Genomic DNA, 26581 nt, shown 5'->3' with positions numbered 1-26581 from the left:
TAACTTTTGATATTGCATTTCATATAATCATTCTGTGAATTCTTAAAATGTTTTTCCTCTTTTCAAATGTCAGATCAGTTATTTTATTTTTCAGTAGTTGCATTAACAACTCAGATTATTTCCCCCCAGGATTATCTTCCCTCCCAGCAAGATATTCTGCTAGCACGAAGACCTACAAAAGGAATACATGAGTACGATTTTGAAATTAAAAATGTTCCCTTCAAGATGGTTGATGTAGGTGGCCAGAGGTCAGAAAGAAAACGTTGGTTTGAGTGCTTTGATAGTGTCACTTCAATACTATTCCTAGTTTCATCAAGTGAGTTTGATCAGGTACTTATGGAAGACCGGCTAACAAATCGCCTTACGGAATCTTTGAACATTTTTGAAACTATAGTTAACAATCGGGTTTTCAGCAATGTGTCCATCATTCTCTTTCTAAACAAGACAGACTTGCTTGAGGAAAAAGTGCAAAAAGTGAGCATCAAAGACTATTTCCCAGAGTTTGAAGGGGACCCTCACAACTTAACAGATGTCCAAAAATTCCTGGTGGATTGTTTTCGTACCAAACGCCGGGACCAGCAACAGAAGCCCTTATACCACCATTTCACCACTGCTATTAATACAGAAAATATTCGTCTGGTATTCCGTGATGTCAAAGATACCATCCTTCATGACAACCTCAAACAGCTCATGCTACAGTGATGTTGAAAAGACTCATTTGTGTTACTAGTTTACAGCAGGAGTTTTAAAAGTAAACCTAGTCTTGTCAAGACCTCATGATGTGTGGGTAAAAACTGCTGCTGTTCTGATTGCCAATTTCTCTTAAAATCAAAATCTCTTCCTGTTCATTATTTTTGAATCAGTTTTAACTTTTAATAGACTTTTTTTTAAAGCTAACTCAAGGTTTTAAATTATTCTGCCTTTTTCAGCTATAAAGCCTAAACTATTAACTTGTAGATATGTGCTTGAAAGAAATTATTTGGAAACATGCAAAGTTCTTTCAACTGGTTGGATTTTAAGAGAACTATTGAAGAGTTTTCCTGACTTAGACAACCACCACCAATTGTTTCATATGGTAAATGGCTTTGCTTTGTCAAATAATTAACCTATATTTCAAGTTTACAATGCACTTCTTCCATATTAATAAAAAGTGCTTTTAGATGGTACCAGGAAAAAAAACGAAAATTGCCACTGAATATTTCAGTCAAAATGAATCATACATAGGAATTCTTGGTCTTGATTGGTTTTTGCTAGATCATACAATTTGACAAAACCCCATTATTTTACAATTTGGGCCTCAGTAAACTTAAACTAAAAAGAGAATTCTTTTCAGTTGCCATGAATAAACCATTGTCTGAGAACACTCTTTTTTTCTTTTACTAAGATATTGTGAATTGGATAATGGTGGAAGCCAAGCACAAATTTGTTTTTCCCAAACAGTAATTCAGTTTATAGATGTCAAATGTAGCTTATTAAAGAAGGCTAACACACTCAAGTATATACAACTGTAGTTGACAGAAGTAGCCATTATATTAGCCAAAAAACCCTAAAATTGAATTAAAGTGTAAAGCAGCTGAGTGATATTAGACAAATGATACATTAAAAATGGTAAAATTAAAAAAATATTCCATCTTCTGACTCAGTTACACATTTTGAAGACTTAATTTTGCAATGAAATAATAAAAATAATAGCTTTGTTGATGCTTTAGTACTGGTCAAAAGCCAGTGTCACCTGTAATTCTGAATATCTTTAATTATATTTTTTATCCTAGGTTCCATCATATTGAGCTTTAAAGAGGATATTTACAAAAGGGATTGACACTTGGGTTCTAATGTTTAATGCAATAAATATATTTGCTTTGCTTAAGAACAAAAACAATTAGCAAATTTCCCTTCTTTGTTTCATTTGTTGCACAGGCCAAATTTAGTCATTGTTCTAAAATAAACCCAATTATCCTGTAGTTTTTGTAAAAGGAAATCAACGTTTTTATATTTTTGAGAAAAATACATTTTTGCCATTCATCAGACTAGGAAAATTAAGTTTGTGTGCTAATTGAATGCTTTAACAGCAATTGGCCTAGTCCAGTGCCAATAAATGGTTAATTGATGCAGTATCTTATAATCTAAAGTGCCTCTTGGTTTTTTTTTTTGTTTTTTTTTTTAAACTAATAGTGGCCTTACAGTGAATACCAGTTTAGCTGGTTGGAGAAAAGACAACAGAGTGCAAATAAATGATAATTGCATTTTTGCTAGAGCACAAAGCCAACATACAGAACCTTCAGGATTCTAGGGTGAAACAAAATAGGATAAGGGAATGCCATTTTTTTCTATACTGGTATTTTAGAATATTACCAACACTGTTAAAAAGAGGGAAGTGAATGGTAAATAAAACTATATATACAAAAATGAAACACCAATTTTAACAACTCTGCTGACAAGTATTGTTTAGAATATCCATTTTCCTCCAGAAAAATGACTTAGAGGATAGTGAGGAAATTTGTTAAGTTAATGTTTTATTCTGGAAATGTGCAACTGTGGAAAATTAAAGCAACTTAAGTGATCATTATAAATCTCAATATATTTCATGCATATGGGCTTACATGTATTTTAAGTAGCTCTAAGAGACTACAACTTCAATGATAGGAGATGGTGGTTTTTCCCTTCTTACACAGATCTGCTTCTCTCAGTCATATGTACAGAATTTGAGAGTGGCAGAATTGGTAGGAAAAGTAACCCAGAGTTATTTAAGTAGTTCTTTTCCCATGCATTTCTCCCCTTAATTTGTCATGGACTTTTTTGATTTTTACAAAAGAATTCTGGGGAGGATAAACTGTGTTGTGCCAATTTTGGATAAGTGAAATGCTGTACCAAAATCTTTGATGAGAGAGATTGAGTCACTGTTGCAGTAGTTAAATCACTAGCTCACAAACCTGAGGATCCTCTAGTTCAGGGATGTCAAACTGGCAGCCCGTGGGCTGGATGTGTCACATGCAGGCCACGCCCACCCAACCTCCGCAAAGGGAAAAAAAACTATGATATATCACGTGATGGCAACATGATACTGTGAGTTTGACACCCGGGCTCTAGTTCATTGCTGTTTTTTTCCCCTCTTGTTCATGGACTCTAAACTGTTGGGTACAGACTTTAATGTCCCCTTTGGGATATCTGGTATTTTTTTAATATAATTTTTAATGTGTTCTATAGTCTGAAATAAAACAGGAGTTAAAAAAAATCTTGCTTATAAGAGTGGCTTAGTTTTCTCAAGTACAATTCTTTGTTGCCAGAGGCCTTCATAGAAACATTTTTACAAACATTTTTAAACATTCTTTTTATTTGGTGTGATAGGTTTTCAAGTTTATGAGGACTTTTTAAAAATCTAAATTTTGGCTTCAAAACTGACCTTTTTTTGTATTTTAGATTTTCATAAAGTTCAGTATTTTAAAATCTAAAACAGAGGTATTTAAGTTCTTGCATACTTAATTTCCTTAAACTTTAAACAGGTCATATTTTAAATAAACACAGTATTTAGCCTTGTGCCTTATTTTGCAGAAATTCAACATAGAGACCCATTTCTCAAGACTTGAGAAATCCTCTTATTTTCTCACTGTGAAATAGGTGAAAATACAGGATAGAAGAGAGCTTTGCCTCATTCCCAATTTCCTGTACTGATAATGCCAAAGAGTAGTTCCAATATAACTTTTGACAGAAGAAAAACATTGGAAGGATCGTCCTTATACTCTGTGACCACAGTCTGGCAGATGTTTTTCTCTCAAGTTAAATTTGACTCAGTTTTGAACAGAACTGGACAATGTATTTCTACAAATGTTGCTGAACAAGCAACTGCAAGTTACCCTTCCTAACTGGTTATGTTAGCATGCATTGCTAAAAACTAATGTTCAACATCAGACAACCATATATTGCCTGGGCCTATTTTAAAGGATAAATTTAAATGGAGATAACAATAACGAATTTCTTCTTAAGCTATTGGTTAGGTTTTTTTGTGTATTATGGTTATCTGTTCAAAAAGCAATTAAGAACTTCTGATTGATGGTACCACAACTTAAGTCTTATTTTAAAATCAGGTTTAAAATATATAGCGCTGCAGTAGTGTCCTTGGCAGTTTTGTTTAACTTATACTTGAAAGCAGATGATTGCCAATTATTTAAAACTGCTTTCACTTTCTTCAACAGCAGCAACAGGTTATGTGCTATTAAGTTGTTTGTAAAACATATTTTGTAAAGACCCCACAGAATCGTTAATGAAACCATGATTTGTATTACTTTTGTATAAATGAGGGATATGTTTTATGACTATACTTTTGAAATATGTGTATCTTCTGCAATTTTCTAGGAAAGAAGAGAATCTACTACTTTGTAAATTCGCTCCACCCCTTTTTTGTCCATGTTTGGCAATAAATTATTTCTAAAGAAAGTCTTCAAATGTATCATTTAAAATGGTTTGATTACTAAAAGATGAAAGCTTCATTTAGTTGTACATTGCTCTCTGTATATAATTTGCAAGTGTTCAAGCCATTAATACTGCCTTGTGTAAATTACTGACAGTAAATAAACAATATACATCCTCATGAAGCTTGTATTTTTTTACTTTAGAATTTTTTTAAAATTAGTTTTCAGTACGATCATTTTTGACCACCTAGATTTAAGTAAACTTTAATTAAGCTATCCACTAAATTTAGTGTTGTGGTTTGCTGTAATACTTTTGCAAAGATTAAGGAATCAACTTTACATAAGTCCAGGGGTGGGATCCGACAGGGTTAACTACCGGTTCCATGATTTACGAGGTTCAGTGATTTACGATGTGCACGCCTGGACAGCTAAGCAGCCCTAATTGCAGAGAAGCAGCGTTTGAAACAGCACCTTTTTCCTGCTTTTTCAACTGCAGCTGTGCCTTGCACAGCAGCTGGGGTTGAAAAAGCAAGAAATAAAAGGTCAGGTAAGAGCCCAGGCAGGTGGGTGGGCCAAAACTTCAGCAGACATAGAACCGGTTCTATGTCTGCTGCTCTTCAGAGCTACCGGTTCTACAGAGCTGGACAGAACCAGTAAATCCCACCCCTGCATAAGTCACAGGTAAAAAATGTGTTGATGTATACAAACATTAACTCAGAGAAGTTAAATGCATACAAAGAGAACAATTACACTTTCTGAGCTAAGTAGGATTTGAATGCTTAACTAAAGAGCCTCAAAACTATAATCTTCCTAAATTATTTTTTCTCTAGTTAAAAAAAGCCATTGTTTTCAATCTTTCTTGAACCTTTGTTTTAACTGCCCTTATTCACAAACTAAAATATGAATAAACAACAACTGTTCAGGTTCATACAACATGGTTAATCCACAAGAAGCAAACCACATTTTTATGTAGACTGATTTATGTACCAAGTTAAAAGTTTTCAAGTGTTTTATCTTGTCCTAAAAAGGAAGTTGAACATAGTATGAACAGAATATATTAGGAAAGAGATTTTGATTTTTTTATGCAATGCCATATACATGATTGATCTTATTTCTACCTACCTAGAAGCCTTGCCTGTGTTGAGCAAAATTTCTCAAGTTTTCCTTCTCTTTAAAAGTACCTTTGAGATTGCACAATGATACGACAAAGGGAAAAATCTCCAATTCCAGCCAAAATGACTTTAAAAAATCCACCAATCTTTTCTGACTTTTAAAACTTACTGCCATTAAATTTGTTTGCATTATTTTTTATCCAACTACTTATATCTACAGACACTTAAAATTTTAAATCAAGGCAAATAATGCAAATACAATAGTAGTCGTATTCATTACTTATAAGATACCTAAATGAATAACATACCTTACCAAACCTTAGTGCCAAAAGCAGAACAAGATATTCCTCTTTCCCTTGACATTTTCTTTCATGTTAACAAATAATTGGGCATCAATCTCTACAGCACTTGTAAATAAGAGAAGCTGCTTTTCTTGCCACTTTTCCTAGGCAAAAGTAACTAAGACACCTTCATTGATTCAATGTTAGTCTTGCTTAAACTTAGCTATTCAGGAAAGGTATGTTGTTACAGGTAATCCTCGACTTACAACAATTGACTTAGTGACCTTTTGAAGTTAGACACTGCAAAAAGTGACATGATCATTTTTCATACTTACAACCATTACAGCATTCCCATGCTCATGTGATCAAAATTAGACGTTTGGCAACTGATTCATATTTATGACAGTCGCAGTGTTCCCTTTCTCGACCTTCTGATAAGCAAAGTCAATGGGGGAGCCAGATTCACACACCTGTTACTAATTTAACTACTGCAGTTATTCACTTAACAACTGTGACAAGGAAGTTCGTTAAATGGGGCAAAATTCAGTTAACAAATCTTAGCAACATAAATCTTAGGCTCAATTGTGGTCGTAAGTCAAGGACTACCTATATATCACTTGTTTTAATAGCTCCAAGAGTGGAAGTTTTGTCTTTTTTTTTTTTGTTCCATATTTATGTGGCTGCATCTAATTAGCATATATTAATACATTCATTTCCATTTCCAAAAGCTAATGTTCTAATGAATATGAATAAAGTCTTATATAACATTCAGAATACTCTAGTATTCATCCATATGCCCCCAATGCTTGTACTATACACAAACTAAACTGGGGCAGTTATTCCCAGATCTGGCAATCAAAATATCATTGAAATTATGTTATTGGTATCAATTATAGCGGGAAAAGCCCTCATTATTCTCAAAATTCTAATCAATTTGCTATGCTGCGTTGAAGCTAAACAATATTCTCTTTATATCAATCATGTCAAAACCTTAGTTTCCCAATGTAATATATTATGCTAGTCAGCTGTGTTGTTAAGCAACATCCTTTCTTTACTAAGTACAGATAGCCCTCCCACTCACAACCATAGGGGGTCATAAGTATGAAAAATGATTTTAAGTCACTTTTTTCAGTGCTGCTGTAACTTCAGATGGTCACTAAATGAATGGTCATAAGTCGAGGGCTACCTGTATATGCGTTAAAATACTACTCATCCAAATGCTTGGGTTGATTTACAGAACCAAGACTTGGTTCACACAACAGACCGAGCCACAAAGCAGCCAGCCACAGTTTAAGCTCAGCCATACTGTAGAAATTCACCATTGTTTACTACTGTGCGCAGTCTGACCACAGTAATTTTGACAGCAAGAGCCCAGCCCCAATCCTGCCTGCCACAGTTCACTGCATAAGCAGCCCCACCACTTCGGATGTTGCACTTTGGCATCGAGGGAGAAACATCTCTGCCTATGTGTGCATACAGAAGCATTTGTGTGCGTTCTGTATAAATGCTTCCCTGAATCCCAACTACCTAGGGGGTGCGTGCAAAAGCTTTCGTTTACAGGGCTATTCACACTAAAGTCTGCAGCCGACTCCCACAAACTTTTGGCGAGATACTGCTGCCTGCTGCTGTGGGGGGTGGGGGACGCGAGTGTAATGTCGAAATACTTCCTTCCTTCCGAGGTGCTGTCGAAATACTTCCTTCCTTCCGAGGTGCTGGCTACATTTGCACAGCGTTCTTAATTGCAGCTTATTGACACACACACACGCACCCTCCCGCGTGGCCAGAACTTCTCTTGAGGCGAGCCCGAGGGCGCCTTCGTCTGGCGACGTGGAAGTACGAACTTTCGAGAGAAACTCCTCGAGAAGGTTCGCGCTCTGCCACCCAGCTCGGCCTTTTCCAGCCCCGCCCTCCGCTCTCCATGCGCCAAACGACCTGCTTCCGTTGAGACTGCGGCGGGTGGGGGAGGGGTGCGGAGAGAAGGAGAGGGGCGGGACCGGTAGCCTAGCAACGCAGACATGTAAGCGGTAGGCCCGCCGGCCGGCCGATACGTGCATGCGTCCGTAGGGCGGTTGTCAGCGGCGTCAAGCAACAACGGCGGCCCCGGGCGCGTGCAGTGGGCCGCGTGCAGTTTGGGCGGCGTCAAGGTGCGGGTTGGGGGCGGGGAAAGGGGGAACGTCTGCTTCCTGGAAGATGGAGACCGGAATGAGCTGCAGCAGGCAGGGGATAGTCTGATTTGGACGCCATCTAAATAGAATAATAATAACAACTACAATAATAGAATAACTTTACCTTTATTGTCACTTTGAATGTACACTTTTCTTATTTTTATTTTATTTTATTTCAGAATAAAATTGGCTCTCTTCTTCCGGGATGTGAGCTTAAGCTGAAGATCAAATTATTCTCCTCGCAGTATGTTATGTTGCTTCTATATTAAATCACTACAGAAATTGACCAATATATGTATGTAACCTGGGGATTTAAGACAGACGTGAGTAAATGGGGACAATGGAAGGCTTGCCTTGTCTTAGGTGGTACCTAACTTGGTAAATGAGTGATTTCAGGAAAATAATAATAATAAACCGGATCAAATTTCAGAAAATGAATGTAAAAACACCATTACGAATATGCAAACTTATGAATGTACAAACATGACACCTGCTCCCAATAAATTACAATATCCAAGAATGTGTTTATGGTTGTGTAGAAAAAATACTTAATTAAAGATTATAATTCTGCCTGCCATCCAGTATATATGGATTGCAAAAATATTTTTTGTAGAATTATTGACAGAGGAAGTTACTAAAAAAATTGTTACTCCTTCAAACCTTTTCAGACATTTTTGGAAATATATTGTAGAAGAATACATTTTGAAAGAGGTTCTGAAAATTTAGCTGAAGAACAAGTTTGCTTAAATTATGTTTTCTTAGTTAAATTAGAAGGATCTAATTTGCTTCCCTCATCTTAGATTTGTGCATAAGAAAATCAATCTCACTTTACCACATGGCAGGTATTTTTTGAAACTAAGAGGACTGTCAAAAACAGGTTTGGAATATGGTATGTCTATGTATTTTTTAGAAAGAAAGAATTACATTGGAGATTATCAAGTATTGAACAAATATAACAATTATTTTGGCTTTCCCAGACTGTTGAAAGTTGTTTGTGGGTGCCATTGATGTGCAGTGAAATTTGGGAACATGTTATTTTCAAGACTTATTAGTATATAAATGCAATAAATGCATTCATATTCATCATGATATTCTCTTTTGGAATAAGAAATTATATGCAAAGTGCAGAAAAAGAGTAAGAAAAATAGTAAACTAAAGAAATTAATGTATGAGGTGAGACAAAGGAAAGAAAAGATAACTATTTCTAGTTTTAGATGCCTTAACTCATTCTCTTTTTGAGGACCTCATCAATTCCATCTAATGTGTACGCTATAATCTCATAGTGGACTGGCACCAGGGAAATTTAAGTTTAAACTGCTGTTATCAATGGAAACTCACTAGGTGATTAGGCCATTTTTCCTCCCCTCTCTCAACCCAGCATAACTTACCAAGTTGATCTGGAGGAAAGTAGGAAGACTGAGTTCGACATATGCCATCTTGAATTCTTGTATGAAAGATGGAATAAAATCTAATAACTATATGCTGCACTTTCAGATGTGAATTGAGCAAAAGATGGCCAGAACACAATCTTAAAAAGAATAAAAGAGTCTCCATAACAGTCACTTCACAATGTAACCACGTCATTTTAAAATGAAAAATACACGATCTGTCCATTAATGATAGAAAACGGAAAACTGCCCTAATAATCCTTTCTATAGTTTAATGTTTGCAGATGTTCCAGATGAGCATAATTGAGAGGAAAATGTTGGATGCAATGAAACATGGACTCAATTAAATAATACAATAATTTATATGTACCACAGAGATTAAAGTTGTTATGAATTATGCCTTGTATGAGAATCATCTGGATACTAGTCGACAATAACCCTCAAACCAACATTGCATGTACTGGATTTTTTTAAAAGTTGTGATCTGTGAACTAATTCAGGAACTAGACTGAGGACAGCTTGCACCAAATCTTTCCCATGGTGATCTTGTCGGAAAGCAGAAGTTGGTTATGAAATAATAGTTGGTACAGGAATGGAGAAGCTGATTGTTGCCTGGGTAGGACATGATCCTTGCTGAATAAGCACTAAGCTATGTTGCATGTCCAGGACTTGGCTTGTTACTTATCTGCTTGCAATAAGAATCAGAGGAATTGGCAAGACTTAACTGATGGCAAAGAGGAACTGTTTAAAATAATGTGCGTGTAAGAGCCAGATTTCATAACCAGTATTCATCTTTGTTTCTTGTTATTAGATGAAAGTAATTAGGCATTCTGAGGAGGCATTGAAAACAGCTCTTATCTCCAAGGACAGACAGCTTTTGAAGCTTTATGAGAAGTTTGATCCTAAGGAGAAGCATTTGCTGAATGAAGCATTTCAACCAGACAGTGCTCTTTTTAAACCCATAACTCTGGAATCCGAATCAGACTGGATCTCCTCACATCCAGAACCCACCCAGGATTTTTCACAGTTTTATCATGACCCCTGCAGAAATTTGCCAACCCCACAGAAGAGACAGATTTACATCCAGCCCATTGGTAATGTTAAAGAATCGGCTATGAAAGTGCTAATTGAGCCATTAAATAACAATTAATTAAAGAGGCCACTTTCAAGCTTTCCACTTGCATAATTGTCATCCAAACCTGGTTATTATCAGGCCAGTTTTTCAGGATAATTTTCTCTGAACTGATAGCATGAGCTAAAGAATCTTACATACTCCTATAATTCCAGAATGTGGGCAACAAGGAATAGCAATGGATGGGTTTTTATCTTCTACTTGAGAAGGTTGCTAAGGCAGTCTGATTCTTCATATCACAACGTGTAGGACAGGGTGTCAAACTGGTGGGCTGGATGCGTCACATGCAGGCCACGCCCACTCCAGCTCCATGAAGGGGGAAAACATTGCAAAATGTCACGTGACGGCAACATGACACAGCGAGTTTGACACCCGTGATGTAGGAGATCAGATTTATACTGTATCAAATGAACATTAAGAAAGCAAAGATAATAAAACATAAAGCCCAATTCAGTGCATGCTTAAATTCAAAAGAACCTATTTTGAGTAATAAATATATACCCAAGTGGGCATGTAGTTAAAGCCTAGATCCTACAATTTTCCTAGATACTGATATCTGCTTTTTGTATTACATTGCTATTTTTGTTCGCTAAATGTTCTTTGGCTTTTTCTCCTGTCTTTTAAAATAAGTTAATCGTTCCTACTCAGAATTGTATAGCAAGAGAGTTACAAAGTAAAGTTAACATTTACTGTTGTATTACATGATTTTGCCTATAAACAGTGGAAGGAAAAAAACTGCTATAAGATAATGTTTTCTGGACCTAGGTTCTTTTGGAGATGCCAAAGTTAGCACAGATGTCTACTTGAAATGGCTGAGAGATTACTGTGAAGCATTTTACTACGGCCTGACTGTAAGAATCCTAGACCCAACGCCAGTTTCGCACACAGGTTGTGCTTTTCGAATCAATGAATACACACACAATCTGCAGATCCATGCAGGTACGAGGAATAGACAAAACTGCTAAGATGAGTTCATTCTTGTGATTTTGATCAATTTTGTCAACTGGATTATAAATTTCAGGTGCTCAGAATCACCTTATTGGTGAGATGGGCAACATATAAACTTAATAAATATAAATAATTTTGTAATATTTTCTTGGGCTGATATTGAGTAACTGATCATAATCAAAGGTAAAAAAAAATGATGCTTGATGAAAGATGAACTTGACCTATCAGGTTAGAGTTGCTATTAAGGCCTACCTTCTGTGTTAGTATTATGCCCTTATTTCCTTTGTATTGATATGCTGAGCTAGTCTATTCTATGATGAGGTTTATTAAACTGCCTGGAAGTCAGTGTATTTGTTGTTGTTTTTGAGTGGAGATATCTTTTCCTCCTGGCCAGAAGCAGAGATTTTTCATTTCATCTCTTACCTAATTATTTTAATTTAAGGATGCTGAGGGTTGGAACCAAAATCTGATGAATACAAAATATGTGTTGTTGAAATGCTGTATGATTCTTCCTTTTGCTGGTGTTTTTGTACATACATGGTAAATAAATACTCCATCATAAAACAAATGGAGTATGCTTGGATTTGTTTTAATTGCAAATTTCACATTCATTTTAAGGGAACTAAATTCAAAATAATTAGGTTTAAATTCATAGTCCTTATTTCCCCCCCTCCCCCTTGCTTCTGTGATGTGTAACTTGGAGCGGTCATTTTAATATCTGTCTTATTTCAGGATTACTGTTATGGCTGCAGTTCTTGATTATACAATTACTGCCTTCTGTGGAGAGACACTGATACCTGTTTTTCATATAGGGTATCTCTTGAGTTACTTAAAGAAAAAAAAGCCAAAGGATGCTTTTTGCATTGTGGGAATAACCGTGATAGATCTTTACCCCAAGGACTCTTGGAATTTTGTCTTTGGACAAGCCTCCTTAACAGAAGGTATGTGGTTGGCTTCCTTTGAAGTTCTCAGGGTGACTTATAATATGACTTTGACCAATCATTTTTTCATAGTTCACATGAAATAGAATTACTTCTAGAGAAAATTACTTTAGAATTGTAGTGACACTACTAAAAGGGCAAAAGAGTGGGGGGTTTGCACTGCAAGAAAACTAGATCTGCTGGTTTTCAGTAGAAGCCAATTCTGTGCAGGAGCCATAGCCTGTTATTTTAGGCATCACAGACTGTTTCCCTTTAACTCAGATGCAGTTTAATATACCTTAAGTGAACATAACAATATCCTTGCATTCCTTGTTTATCAGTGTAGAGGAGTAGTTACAAACAGGATACTGTTTTTGTAACTTCAGGCTGCATCATAGTGCATTGTATTGCAAATATTGTACTTCACTACTAAAAAGTAAAAGTAACCACTACAGTCAGTTTTCTTTTCTGCTGGCTTTGTGGAGGCATCCATGCAGTTTTCTTGATTGCACATTAGTATATCCATAGTTTTACAATTTGCCACACATTATTTTTAGTAGGATGAAAAGAATTTTGAAAATGTAGGTATCACACTCCTGTGTGATTGGCCTGATTCCAGTGCTCAGCATCTTGGGAAAAGATCTTCTACATCAGGGGTGTCAACCTCGCAATGACAAGTCATCAGGTGATGTATCACAACTTTTTCCCCCTCCGCTAAACCGGGGAGCGTGACTGGCACGTGAGGCATCCGGCCCAGAGGCCGTGAGTTTGACACTCCTGTTCTACACAGTAAAACATCTTTTAGTGGCAAGCCCAAGGATCATGTAATTCATTGGCCTTGACAGGATTCACGCATTTATTAGTATGCTAAAGTACAAATACGTAAATTGGTTTATTATGTGTTAGTGTAATCCAAACCTCAGAATGCTAGAAGAGTGCATTGAGTTCTAATATAGTTCTCATTATATGACTCATCTTCCACAATCTTTGCAGTGTAGAAGCATTCTATTCACATGTGGCAGGTACCCTAATGAACAGTGACATTCTATCTTGAGGTCCTGGAATATTTAAGGATTGGGTTTGGCTTGAATTTTGGTGGCAAAATTGCTGGAGACTTAAAGCCCAGGGGTTATTCTATGGGGTTCAGGAAATTAAACTCATGGACTTTTGCAGTTTGATTACTGAATATTATCCAAGTCCAAGTATTATCCTTGGGTAATATTATTATCCAGTGGTTTGCAGAAAGGAATATATAGAGGCTCTCAGAATAATAAAGTCTGAGATGGAGAGGAAGATGTTAACTGTTTTCAATTTTTTTTACTGTCATTGACCAATAGAGGGCAGTGGTAGTACATCTGAAGCCTTTTTATAATAAAGCCTAGGAGCCTTTAATTTGCCATTCCTGGAGTAAAGCATTTCTATTGATGGTCATGCATAGGATATCTTGAGTTATATGTTTGCAAACCAAGTATTTTGGAAGGAAACATGAAACCATTGGAGAGTTGGTATATTTTCTCAAAGCCTCATTTACCTGCAAAAGACACATTCTTCTCTGAAATGGTTATTTGCACAAATGGGAGTTGTGGTAAAGTTACCTTGTAATATTCCAATACCGATAGAGGAGAATATTTGTAGCTCAGGGTTGAAATGAGGGGACTTTGGTGCTCTCTGAACTTGGTTGTTAAACAGAATAACAGGAATTGGAAGGGACTTGGAAGGTCTTCTAGTCCAACCCCCCTGCTCAATAAGGAAAACCCTACTATACCATTTCAGACAAATGGCTGTCCAATCTCTTCTTGATGTGCCCTGTGCACTGATGATGTTACCTAGTTGGGTAATGAAATGTCTGCAGGGAAACAACCAAGCTCAGACAGTAGCAAGGACTTCTCATATTTCAGACCTTTTTTCAATTGTGTAGAGGAGGCAATTAACTGAACACACGAGACGTCATTAAGATGCTTTTGGTCATTACTTGGGTTCCATTTCTCCTCTCCCATTTCTTCTGATCTGCCTTTCCGAATGGGTTGTGCTAAGCCTCAGGGCAGAACTGTTTTGGGGGACTTTTCTGCCCTTTCTAAACTCATTTGCTGAGTGGACTGTTTTGCAGCTAATTGGTCCAGGTGGGGTGAAAGAGAAAACACCTTTACTTCAAGACACAAACAGATGGTTGCTCTGAAACAAGGATTCTCTCCCCTTAAATATTTGATCCTTTTTCGAAGCCGAGGAGAACACTTAGCTTTGGCGTCATGCCAAGCGCTAGACAGTAAAAAGTAATTACCTTGAAGATTAAATAGAATTTAAATGTACTTAAAATAAATAGCCCTGAATAGAATAGCATCTATTATATTTAATAATTTATTACTCCTGTCATTTTAAAACTTACAGTTTTATGACAACTCTCGGGGCTTTGAAATGGACTGCAAGGTTTCTGTATTAGAAATATTCTTTTGGATACGTATAATATGCATATGTAGCATGGTTAATGCAGCAGATTCCTGTTGGTACAACTTTTAATTTGAATTCCCCTTTGCTTTGGTAAGGGGTGGGGATCTTCAGCTTTGCCAGATATGACAGTGACTTCTACAGTGCAAACTACAAGGGCAGGTTGAAAACAGTGAAAAAGCTTCCTGCAGCTGACTATTCTGTGTTTGATGGCTACTATGCACCTGAAATCACAAGTCAATTGCTTCTGAGATCCTGCAAAGTAAGTGTTTTAAATTATTAGAGTTATATTGAGTTATATGTATATTATATTGAAACCAAATTTCTGTTTTGATATCCTCCCTTCTTTCTTAGTTTTTAAGCAACTTCAGCTCTTTTTATTAAAAGAACAGTAGCCTATTAAAAAAAAATTAACATGTAAGTCGTGCGCTTAGTGTTTCCCAACCTCAGCAATTTTAAGATCTGGGTACTTCCACTCCCAGAATCCCACAGTCAGCTTGCTGGGAGTTGCAGTCCACACATTTTGAAATCGCCACAGTTGGGAAACCCTGGCTTAGGGCCTGGGAAGGTTGACTGGATTGGAAGTATAATAGGCCCGCAGTTTACTTTTCTTAAGCTACATGGAAATCTCTTGATGATTTCCTCAGATTTACATTGCAAGGAATCAGATTCCTTTATTCCTGCAGTTTTATAGTTAATATATGCATGCGCTACATAATCATAAACAGTTAATGTAATTAAATTTTTTTTCCAAAAATGTTATTAATTTTTAAAAAACAAACATACAAACCAAACACAAAACATAAAAACATAAAACATCTTTTTTGAAAGCAGCTTGATCCCGGGTTACATCTCTTCGTACAGACATAAATTCAAATTCATGCTCACTTTTATATACCATTCCATATCTTATTACCATTCTAGATTTTCTATATAGCTTCTCCCCTCTTTTCACTCTCTTAATTCTATTTTATTTATTTCATCTCAATTTAAATCATTATACTTATATCCTTTGTCTGTCCTGTTTTAACTGTCTATTATCTTTTCTTATTAACACAAAATTTCTCCTGTAATCACTGATTGGAATATGACGCCTTTATATCTTTCCCCTAAATTTAACACTTAATATAATAAATAACTTTCATTCAGATTCTGCTTAGTACATTCTAAAGCTACACATTATATTTTTAAAAAAGAAAAAATTATAAATATATAATATAATTAAAACAACAATCCATACCAGTTGAACTCTATCGTTAAAATTAATATTCATTTAAATCTTAAACATTTTACACATTCCTTTTCAAATAAGTATCATGCTTCTATGGGAACCCTTATAAATTTTGCGTAATTATTTCCCCCCCATTTCACTTGTATTTTAAAACATTATGTAATTAAAATGTTCCCATTCCTTCTTAACTCAATTCTCTCCTATTTCATTTCATTTATTTTGTTCAAAAAAGAAAAAGTTTCACTAAATTACATTGAATATTTTATCCCATTTTATAATCATGTTGTTCCAATTTTCTAACATTATTTCTAATACAAATACAACAATACAGTCTATATGTACCTTTGCAGAATCTCCTTTTCAGTTATATTTTTACCCATTATCTCTAAATAAATCCTGTTTCTTTACATCTTGTTTCAAACCCTTGTAGCTTCTCTTCCCTTCCTTCCTCCCTTGCTTCTTCACACCCTTTTTACCCCCTTGTCTCTCCATCTCCATTTCCCTTTTCTGTATTCCTCTTTCCTGTTGCTTTCTGACATTATACCCACTTTTCACCTTATTTTTCCCTTTTTTGGTTGTTTTTTTAGGCCTTAAATTCTCCATTCTCTTTCCCCTGTTTCCCCTTCCTTCTCCAGATAAAGTTACTTGTTCATTAAAGATGGCTTCTTCTTTGTCCAAATCTTCTTGTTCTTGTAGTTTCTCATGGGTGGAAATCGCCATTTCTAAAAAGTGGAAAACAGAGCCAAAAGAGCCCTTCCCTGCTTGTTCCTCTTCTTTATATTTTTTAAATTCAATTTTCAGTTCATCCACAAGTGGTGCCATTATAAAAAATTTTTAAATTTTTAATCATTAAAATATAATTTCCAAAAGTCCCAAAGTCACCAAGCAGTCCAAATACACACAAGCTGTTTCATTTCCTCTTTTTTCACTTTCTCTTCCTGGGGTTACAATTCAGTTACAAAGTTCCAATTAAAATGTATCTTTTAGAAGTCTTGTTACAATTTAACTTTCGATTCTTTTAGATTCCAAGCAGTCTCCTCCAGCCAAATCTTACTCTTTATTCTTTTCCTCTCCCTTCCCACTTACAGCGAAAAAAAAGTTTTTTCAATGTTCAGAAATCTTTGTTGTCCCCTTGGCTTTGATTTTCAGTTTAATTACCTGCTAATGCCAAAGCGGGTTTTTCCGATTTCTCATTCATCTGCTGTCACTGTAAGGAAGGAGAGTGAGAAAAAACAAAGTTTCCCTTTTCACTTTCATTCGCTGCTTCCGGATCTTCCTTGGGAACGATGAATCTTTTTTAAAGTTTAAATTCCAGGATATCTTGAATGTTGCTTCTTATCCTGGTCAGCCAAAACTTTCACTTCTTAGCTTCCTCCTGCACATTCTTTTCCGGATGAGTGCTTCTTTGAGGCAGCCATTTCTGACCGCCGGTCTACCGCCTTCAGAAAAGGGAGTTAAGCCAGCTGAGGAGGGGAGGTGCGGACTCCCCTCAAAACCCTGCCGGGTCTCCCCTGTCTTCAGCCACCTTTACAGGGTGACTTTAGCCCCGAAGCCGGCTGGCTCGGGGCACTCCAGTGGCGAGTGCAAGCAGAAACCGCGCACGATCGCGGATTCCTGCTGCCGGCGAAGCCCAGCAAACCGGAAGTCCACCAATGTAATTAAAATTTTGTCATCTTTAGAAATCAAATGACTTGAAATGGATATTGGTCATTCCCTCACTAGTGATTTATAGCAGAGGTCGCCAACCTTTTGGACCTCAGGGACCACCAAACTCATAATTTTAAATCCTGCGGACCAGAGCTCCTGGGAAAATCCCAAAAAAAAGTCTACAGGAAAATCCACCACCCCGTTTTCCTACCGATCAATCATTCTTTATTTGGGATCGCAGGGATACCGTCTCCAGCTCCGTTCTCAGGGGGAGAAAGGGAGAGAGACTTTTGGCTTCATGCAAGGAAAGCAGCAGAAGCAACAGAAGTCTTTCTTTCTCTCCCCCAAACTCCACCAGAAATGAGTCTTTTTGAGACTTGTCGCACCGGCGCAGCCTCTTGGAGCAGGATGCCTTGCAGGGTCCTAAAGACTCATTTCTGGCAGAGTTTGGGGGAGAGAAAGAAAGACTTTTGCTGCTTTCCTTGCGTGCAGCCAAAAGCAGAAGAAAAAAGAAGTGGAAAGAAGCAGCCCGGTGGCCAGGCCAGGCACGTGGGGCGCGTGGGGCAAGTTCTCCCCTCCACCCTTTCACACTTCCCCTCATTACCTCGTCTTGTTCACAATGCAAGTGATGCAAGCCCTGTGTTCTCACTAGCCTGAATTGCTTTGGGGGTGACATTTCTCTGCAGACCACAATTTTCTCCCGGACCACCAGTGGTCCCCGGCCCACTGGTTGGCGACCACTGATTTATAGTGTCTTCTAGGATCACTCACTAACCATCATTGCAGCATTATAAATCCTATATTTTAAGTACTATTTTAGCAGAATGATTAGATACCATAGGACAGGGGTAGGGAAACTTGGCTCTTTTATCACTTACATTTGTATATTAAACAGTCCCATTCAAGTCAAAAATTGATTTCCCCCACAACTGAAAAACCAGTAGGCCAGGGATGGAACCTTTTATGGCTCACTGAGGAGTTCTGGGAGTTGAAGTCCATAAGTGATAAAAGAGCCAAGTTTCCCTGCCATAGGATGTTATAAGTGCATGGTGAGGAAAGAGCAGCTGATTAGGTTGGCATCGCAAACCTAATCAACCACATTTTAATCTAACCGATTGTGAGGATTCAGCTTATTTATTTATGTATTAATGTGTCGCACAAAACCAAAAAAATCATTCCTACCCTATGATAAGCATATGATATAAATACCACAACTCCCTTCTTTCAGGAAATAAAATATTTCCTCCAATGATTATTTTGTTGTTATTATTCTAGACCAAAAATATGAATTAATTCATGTGATCATTTGGATAGATTGAAATCATGCAGAAAATGTGAGGACCCTTTGTTGCACAGGGAGATCATTGGCTTGTGGATTAGAGAAAACTTTTAATAGTTAAAGCTTGAGATCTGTTTTGATTCATTATTTTTATTGGGCTTTTCATATCTTAGAATAATGTAAGTACAATTATACTGAATTAAATATTGTTCTGCTAAAATATTAAAATGGCTTAGTTAATATTTATATTGACTGAAAAGTCTAAAGGTAAAATAAAAGGCTAAATACTTTTTATTTGATTTGTTTGTTAAATTTATCATTTGCCTTTTCTCTAGGTATTCAGATAGCAAAGCTATGAGGTTGGGGTGAGAGGGCCTGACCCAAAGTCACCCTTCGCATTTCTGTTTGGTTAAAATTGGCCTTGTATCTGGCTCTCTCCAATTGTAATCCAATCCCAGTCTATCACACTGGCCAGTTCTACCTTTTCTCACAAAATCTCTTGTGGTCCAAATGCCCTGGATTGCAACTACAATTGTTCAAGTCCACAATCAATAAGTCAAACCTAATGAGAAGGCTGGTTTAAGTAGAACTCCTCCATTCATAGTCTATGGCAGAGCAAAAATTCAGTCATCATTTTTCCCCACTGTAAAATGATTTTGCCCTCTAAGTTATTCTACTTCCTGCAATGAAAGCATATACTCTGATTTGAAAAATAACTAGCGGTGCTATAAGGACTATTAAGCTTATTCAGCACAACTGTTGTGGTTTTAAGTTGTCTTAGGTGATGTGGCTATATTTGTGTTTCAGACTTTGACTCACGAGATTGGACACATCTTTGGGCTCCATCATTGTCAGTGGTTACAATGTGTTATGCAGGGATCGAATCATCTGGAGGAATCAGACAGACGTCCATTAGACCTTTGCCCTATTTGCTTGCGCAAGTTGCAATCTGTACTTGGTTTCAGCATTCTGGAAAGATACAAGGTATGTCACTTCAGGGTGGAGCCTTGTATTCTTTAACAGTGTGAGAACTGCTTTAAATGCTGCTTTTTCCAGCTCTGGCAGAAATGAGAAACTGAGATGAGAAGGGATTCATTACATTGGTCCGCTGCATTCTGTGCTGTTGATGGTAATGATGAGGTTCAAGGCAGAGTTAGAGACTCAAGTCAAAAGCTCAGCTTAGCAGAATAATAGGAAAGTCTTCTGGGTAGTGTGGACTTATGAAAAAGCCAAGAATTTTTTGAAAAAATTAATCCATAGATCTGCCACACCCAACCATTTGTAATATACAGGATTGGTTTACCACATAGGGCTTGTTTCATTGTTTTCTTTATGACATTAAGGAAATGAAATGCATCTGAAGAAAATTGATCAGCAATATGGTGTGTGAAAGAAGTCATCAGTGTAGAAATTTGACTTGATACTAAATAGCTAGCCTATATTTTCTGATTTCTTACTATGCATGCCCATTTTGAATAAAGTTTCTAATTTTTTTAGGCGCTGCAGAGATGGATAGAGGATAAAGCTAATGGAACAGAAGAAGGACACAGCAGTGAGGCTAGAGGAAGATTGCCAAAGCCGGTGGAATCATTTACAGAAAGTTATGATTTGCTTATGAAATGCTTAGACGTCCTCCAGAAATAGGTTTGCTATGCAGGTTCAAAGGGAATGTTCTTATTATAATAGTATAATCACTGCTAAAGTATGGTGATGAATTAAATATATTTTAAATTGAAAGCTAAAAAAAAAACCCTTTAGTAAATATTTCAGCTGTTTGTTCTGCATGTTTTCTTTTGTCTCTGTTAAGTTACTCTTTTCCCTGGAATGTCTAACACAGTCTAGTAACACATTATTTATTTCTTATATTGAAAGAGTTAAACTGTGCTGCAGTCCATGGAACTGCTGTCAGGCATCTGAATTAGTTGTTTCATCCACAAAATTGATTGACAAATTGAGCCCCATTTCTATCTGTAAAATACCTGCTTACATAGAATAGAATAGAATTGAATTGAATTCTTTATTGGCCAAGTGTGATTGGACACACAAGGAATTTGTCTTGGTGCAAATGCTCTCTGTGTACATAGAAGAAAAGATACATTCACCAAGAGTCAAAAATCATAAGGTTCAACACTTAATAATAGTCATATAAGCAATCAAATTGTACTAGGAAACAGTCAATATAAATCGTAAGGATACAAGCGACAAAGTTACAGTCATACAGTCACAAGTGGGAGGGGATGGGTGATAAGGAATGATGAGAAGAGTAATAGTAATAGTAGTGCAGACTTTGTAAATAGTTGGACAGTGTTGAGGGCATTATTTGTTTAGCAGAGTGATGGCATTCAGGAAAAACTGTCCTTTGTGTCTAGTTGTTCTGGTGTGCAGTGCTCTATAGCATCATATTGAGGGAAGGAGTTGATGTGAGGGGTCCGGGATGTGAGTGGGGTCTGTAAATATTTTCACAGCCCTCTTTTTGACTCGTGCAGTATACAGGTCCTTGATTGAAGGCAGGTTGGCAGTAATTGTTTTTTCTGCAGTCCTAATTACCCTCTGAAGTCTGTGTCTGTCTTGTTGGGTTGCAGAACCAAACCAGACAGTTCTAGAGATGCAGATGACAGACTAAATAATTCCTCTGTAGAACTTATCAGCAGCTCCTTGGGTAGTTTGAGCTTCAAACATCAACAACTTAAAGGAGCATTTTCTCTGCCTGTTCAGCAAATGGTCATGTTTGCAGTCTGTGATGAATGACAAATCCTGCTCATTTGCATGGAACAAGAAATGGAATGGAAGCAAATAGGTTGTGCATATCAATAAACCCTTCATGCACATCAGAATTGAAAATTGGCGCAGAAAAACTTGTGGGACCTGAAATTGATCAGAACCTTCAGTACCTGTGCTTTTGAAGTCAGTTAATTTCTCTCACAATATAGACCTTGTCCATTTCATAGGGGTAACAGATCAAATTCATCAGGGGTAACGGGTCAAATTCAGCCCTGATATCCAGACAAAGCTGTGCCCCAATCATCTCCATAGAACTAGTATAGCTGGAATCTGACTACAAACAGATCGTAAATAAAATATCCACAGTACCTTTAAAATGACAATTAAAAACTTTGACATTACATAAGAAAATAAAAAATAAAAAAAATATTAAAGATGGTATACTGAAATCCATAAATATCATCAGGAGGCTCTCTGCCAAAGCTCAGTTTTTAACATGTTCCTAACAGCTAACGAAACTACATATTTTACAGTTCATAAATATAAATGCTACTCTTTCTTCAGAATTGAAAAAGGAAATAATCTGGAGAACTGATGGTCCTCTGGATGACATTGAGCAATGACCTGGGAAAGAACAAAGGCCAAAGAGGAGAACTACACAAGGACAAGGACATTTTTTTATGTTGGGTGTTGATGATTAATTTGATTTAAGAGTCAAACATCTTTCAATTTCCTTGGTTTGGATTACTGTTATCTGGCGTAATAGTGTTTTCATCTTAAATCTAAATCCAATTAGCATATTTCCTTACCTAATTAATGCTTAAGCATATTTTTTCTCCTCTTCCTAGCTTGGTAGAATGGATTTCCCACTGTGTATAATTTTCAAGGTTAATTTTAGTTGGACAGGCACTGACTTCTTCCAGGATGTTTTCTGATTTCCCAGAAATTAATATTTAACATGAGAGCACCTTTAATTTTGAAATGATACAGAAATAATTTCTTCCCATATAAGAAATTTTTGCAGGAATATTAACTTCTGATGAGAATTCCACCTGACAGACATGACAAAAGATCATGTTACCCAGATTATGGTATATTATAATATTTAGTGAATATGTATATAGGAGTCTTATTTTAGAAAAAAAAATCAATAAAGCTTCCAATGTACTTGAAATTATCCATTGTTTCTGTTGACGTTTTTGGTTAATGTTCAGACACCAAACAATGGGAAACTTTCATCTCCCTTCTGTTTCATTTTAATTTGTTGCAATCACATTTGCATTGCTCTTGCATTACATTTTATGTAGTTCATTTGTTTTTGTGTTAATCTGAGGTGAACATAGTCTTTGTGAGTTATTAAAGAAACAGTACCTTTGCCTCAGTCCCAGGTTAATTAGTGTGGTGGTTTGATATATTGGTACTTTACAAAGTCCAAGTATATTTTCTTAGATGCTGATAGGACAATTGTACCTTATCAAGCATTTACAATGTTTCTCCCAGCCAAGATCTCTACCTCTGCAACTATGCGGAGGGAGATGATTTGCTGTGACCTATGGAGAATTAGTTCAATGGGATCAACGTCTCCTTTGCAAGGTAGATTTCTGCAGCATCAAGGATGGCCAAACTCCGAATAAAACAACTAAGGATGCTTCTGGCTTTATACAATCATCACTCAGGTGTTTCCGACTTCTTTCCCCAGGTAGGCAGCTTAAGCTGCTTGATGAAGAAGAGACCAGAGGCAGTTCGTCGTCGCTTATAGTGAGTCATGGCAGGCAATAGATTTGAGGGGAAATTGAAATGAACTTGGGCTGGGTTTATGAATTGATGGATAGCTGCGGCAGACGCTTCAAAGAACTCTCTAGCTAGTTAGTACTCAAGACAAAAAGCAGGAGGGAGAAAGTCTACTTTTCTGTAGGAACGCCTGTCACCAACTCGTCCTTTCCCCGAGAGTGGGGACCACTTAGCGATCACCTCAAAAGACATTTTGGGTTTTGCGCGGGGGAACAGGATTCCGAAGTTTCACTCTTCGGCTCTTTCGGGCGGAATCGGCTCGGTGTCTCCTGATTGGTTCAGGCCCAAGCAAAAGGGAGGCGCAAAGCCTGGCTTACACTTGCCCTGAATCGGAGGAACGTGATGGCCAGGAACGGTGGGTTGCAAGAGCGGCGCGGACGTGTGAGTGCACAAACCACCTTTGCCGTGCGATTACCCGATATTATTGTTTGGTTTTTAACGCGGGTGTAACTTTGGGCTTTGACTTAGCTGAGATGATTGATTGCGGGGGGGTGGCGGGGGGGGAGCGGGAATCAACTGAAAAGAGGGCGAGCCAAGCTGAGAAAAGTGAGTCCTTCGGCCGCAGTAGCAGAAATCTTGCAATCCGGGTGCAAAACGGCCTCTAGTTTGGGGCGGGAGGCGGGCAGGGAGAGTCGGCGAACTATCTTGTATTCTGTATTCTCTTTCCCCCGCCCCGGACAACGAGGCTTGCAATTGCATCGGTCCTTCTAGGTAAAGTTAGCCGGTGCAAGGAGGACACGCGCAGCCCGAGGTCGGGCGGGAAGGCAGCTATCCCTAAGGGGTGGATGGAGGTGTGTGTGTGTGTGTGTGAGCGAGCGCATCCGTGCCCACGTTGAGCTGAAACTGGGAAGCAGCGGAGGCCAGGCCCGATGTGGCGTTTCCGGCGAGAGACGGTGGTGGAATTTTCCATGCATGCTGCGCTCTCTGCGGAGGCTGGCAGGGAAGGCCTCGCTTGGTGAGGCCCCCGCCCGGCAGCCTTGCCCCACGCCCAGAGCTTGGGTGGGCGGGAGGGGGGGGCAGTAGCCTGGCCCTGCAGCCGCTGCTCCGCTCCGACCCTTTCCCGGATTTAGGCGCTTTTCAAACGGGCCATCCGGCTCCAGATCTTTTTAACTCTTACAACTTCACACGTTTTGCATGTAGCCCGGGAGCATCCTGACCCTCCGGCAGGAGCAGAATTGCTCCCGAAGCATCGGCTCCCGTCCCCGACTCAAACGAATTCAGAAGTGGGTTAAAACCCGGTTTCTGACTTGCACCCTGCAGCGCCGTTCACAGGTGTATTTTCCCGGCCGACCTCTGCGGATTTACACTTTTTCTTTCTTGTAGCATCTTGAGACGCTCTCCGTAAGGTTGTTGTAGTGTGATTGCAATTTAGGGACAGCTGCTCTGTCCCAAACTGGAGAGAGGATAGTGCTGGTTTGTGAAGCCAGCTGTGAGATCTCTGAAAATGGTTTAAGGGATCCACTGTACAGTCTTAATAGCTCTACTCCAATTTATTATCTTATCTCCCAAAGCTTTGTAGCACTTCCTTCAAAGGCAAGATGCTTTTGTATTGTATTTTCTTTTGATATGCGTAAGAATTATCATTTCTTTCCGCCATTCAAATATTTTTCAACTTGGAAATGGAATACACAAGACATGTGCTGAACTTTTTTAAAAAAGCAACCCAAGGATTATCAGGAAGCTGACCCATTTAAACGTTTTCCTTACTGCTAAATGGTCTCATTATAGCCCTCCATGCTAGCTGCTTCTTTGAAATGAAAACATCCAAGTCAGAAGTTTTGTTCTTTAGGCAGGTCTCTTAAATCACCGAATTATACTTTTGGACAAGGTCACAAAAGCCATCTAGTGCAACACTGCAGTGGCAGGAAAATCAATTAAATCCTTCTTGAGAGATCCAGCTCTTAAAAACTCTCCAATTTATAGTCTCTGTGGGTATTGCTTACAGCCTGGAAGCTTTTTGTTAAATATTATAACTCTAATACAATCTGGAACGCTTGGGAATGAATTGGGAGTCAGTTCTGCTGACTCACCTTGAGAGCAAGGTTTACTGAGCATTCATTCTGATCCTAATGATGTACGGTATGTATGTATTGCCTCTTCTTTCTGAACAAGGAATAATTTATTCTTGCAGTCACAACCAGTTGATTTAAATAGAAGTATTTTCCAGGTGTTTTACACAAACCAGACACTAGAGGGCGCTAGACATCCTTTTTAAAGCAAGAAACTTTTACCAGCAATATTTCTACCCTGCTTTTCCCTACCTCAAGCCCTCAAGATAAGTCAGAGCAATTCCCATTGCCTTTCATTTAGCATGTTGTTATGGATGTGAGATACTGTATAAACCTAATCATCTGGAGGATACCAGGTTTAAGAAAGCTAGCTGAACACATTTTAGCTTAGTTTATTGTGGGAACCCAGCCATGCATGATTCAATTTATTGTGAGTACATACCCGTAGGATTAGTTTGGTGAATTTTGGTTTATTATCTGGAAAGTATGATGTGTACCTACTCTTTGTGTCCTTGATGGACATCCTTCATCCCATATGTATTTTGTAAACGAAACGGGGATGATGGTGAGTTTTGTTTGTAAAAACTTGCAAAAACTGCTTTTGATGTAGTAGACACAAAATATGTTTCTTGCCAGATGTTCTGTTCTTTTTATAAAGATTTGCATTGAGATGGAATGATGGTAGAGAAAGTTCCAGGATCACCACATACACACTGATCCATTTTCATAGGAAAGAAAAGTCTCAAATATACAGTCTTGAATGTTTTGCAGAAGGACCTTTATTTGCATGAAGTGACAGAAGGAAACCTAAAGCAAAGCAAAAGAGCAAGTGTGGGGGGCTGAAGTGAGAGAAACATCTTAAGGTCAGAATGCCACATCTGACCCAAGCAGCAAACAGGGAAGTTGGAAACAGCAAAGTAAAACTTAATATCTAGAACTACTAAAGAAAACGCTGCAGGGCTGAGGAAGGCATGTGACTGGGAGTTGAAAGCATATCTTAGGGCAGTAATGGTGATCCTGTGACTTGGATGCCACAAGCATTCACTCAACAACTGTTCTCAAACACATTTTCCATTCTCACGTGAGATTTTTGGAGGCTGGAAGGCTGC

At 37.8% G+C, this 26581-nt stretch overlaps 3 protein-coding genes across 20 annotated transcripts in view; all 3 read left to right on the top strand.

Moving 5' to 3' along the window:
- Positions 1-4585, top strand: part of GNA13 (G protein subunit alpha 13) — a 34343-nt gene extending 29758 nt beyond the window's left edge. The window contains exon 4 of the mRNA XM_026678796.2: positions 130-4585. Coding sequence (XP_026534581.1) covers positions 130-702 — 573 coding nt within the window. The 3' untranslated portion in view covers positions 703-4585. The remainder of the gene's footprint in view (positions 1-129) is intronic.
- A 3200-nt stretch (positions 4586-7785) lies between these two features.
- AMZ2 (archaelysin family metallopeptidase 2) lies at positions 7786-22846 on the top strand. Of its 8 annotated transcripts, XM_087956079.1 has the most exons (9): positions 7966-8208; positions 9853-9968; positions 10164-10446; positions 11250-11423; positions 12245-12373; positions 14893-15056; positions 19759-19935; positions 20449-20595; positions 22237-22846. In XM_087956079.1, exons 2-8 carry the CDS (start codon positions 9945-9947, stop codon positions 20593-20595), a joined length of 1098 nt encoding a protein of 365 aa, XP_087812205.1. In that variant the 5' UTR covers positions 7966-8208; positions 9853-9944; the 3' UTR covers positions 22237-22846. The 8 variants fall into 8 exon arrangements, with proteins under 8 accessions (XP_087812202.1, XP_087812207.1, XP_087812205.1 ...); XM_087956076.1 differs by lacking the exon at positions 9853-9968 and adding an exon at positions 7786-7823 and having other exon boundaries at positions 8144-8287; positions 20449-22846; XM_087956081.1 differs by lacking the exon at positions 9853-9968 and adding an exon at positions 7800-7823 and having other exon boundaries at positions 8144-8208; positions 20449-22846.
- Positions 22847-23788: 942 nt separating this feature from the next.
- ARSG (arylsulfatase G) overlaps positions 23789-26581 on the top strand; it is a 102017-nt gene continuing 99224 nt past the window's right edge. For all 11 annotated transcript variants that reach the window (XM_087956072.1, XM_087956069.1, XM_087956062.1 and 8 more), the window contains exon 1: positions 23789-23844. The gene's annotated coding sequence lies outside the window, so the exon portion shown is untranslated. The remainder of the gene's footprint in view (positions 23845-26581) is intronic.

This window comes from Notechis scutatus, chromosome 2 (genome assembly GCF_049901735.1).
Source record: "Notechis scutatus isolate UNSWTSFEM ecotype Mainland chromosome 2, rNotScu1.2, whole genome shotgun sequence".
Lineage (NCBI taxonomy): Eukaryota > Metazoa > Chordata > Lepidosauria > Squamata > Elapidae > Notechis > Notechis scutatus.
This window is presented reverse-complemented; position numbering and strand designations above follow the sequence as displayed.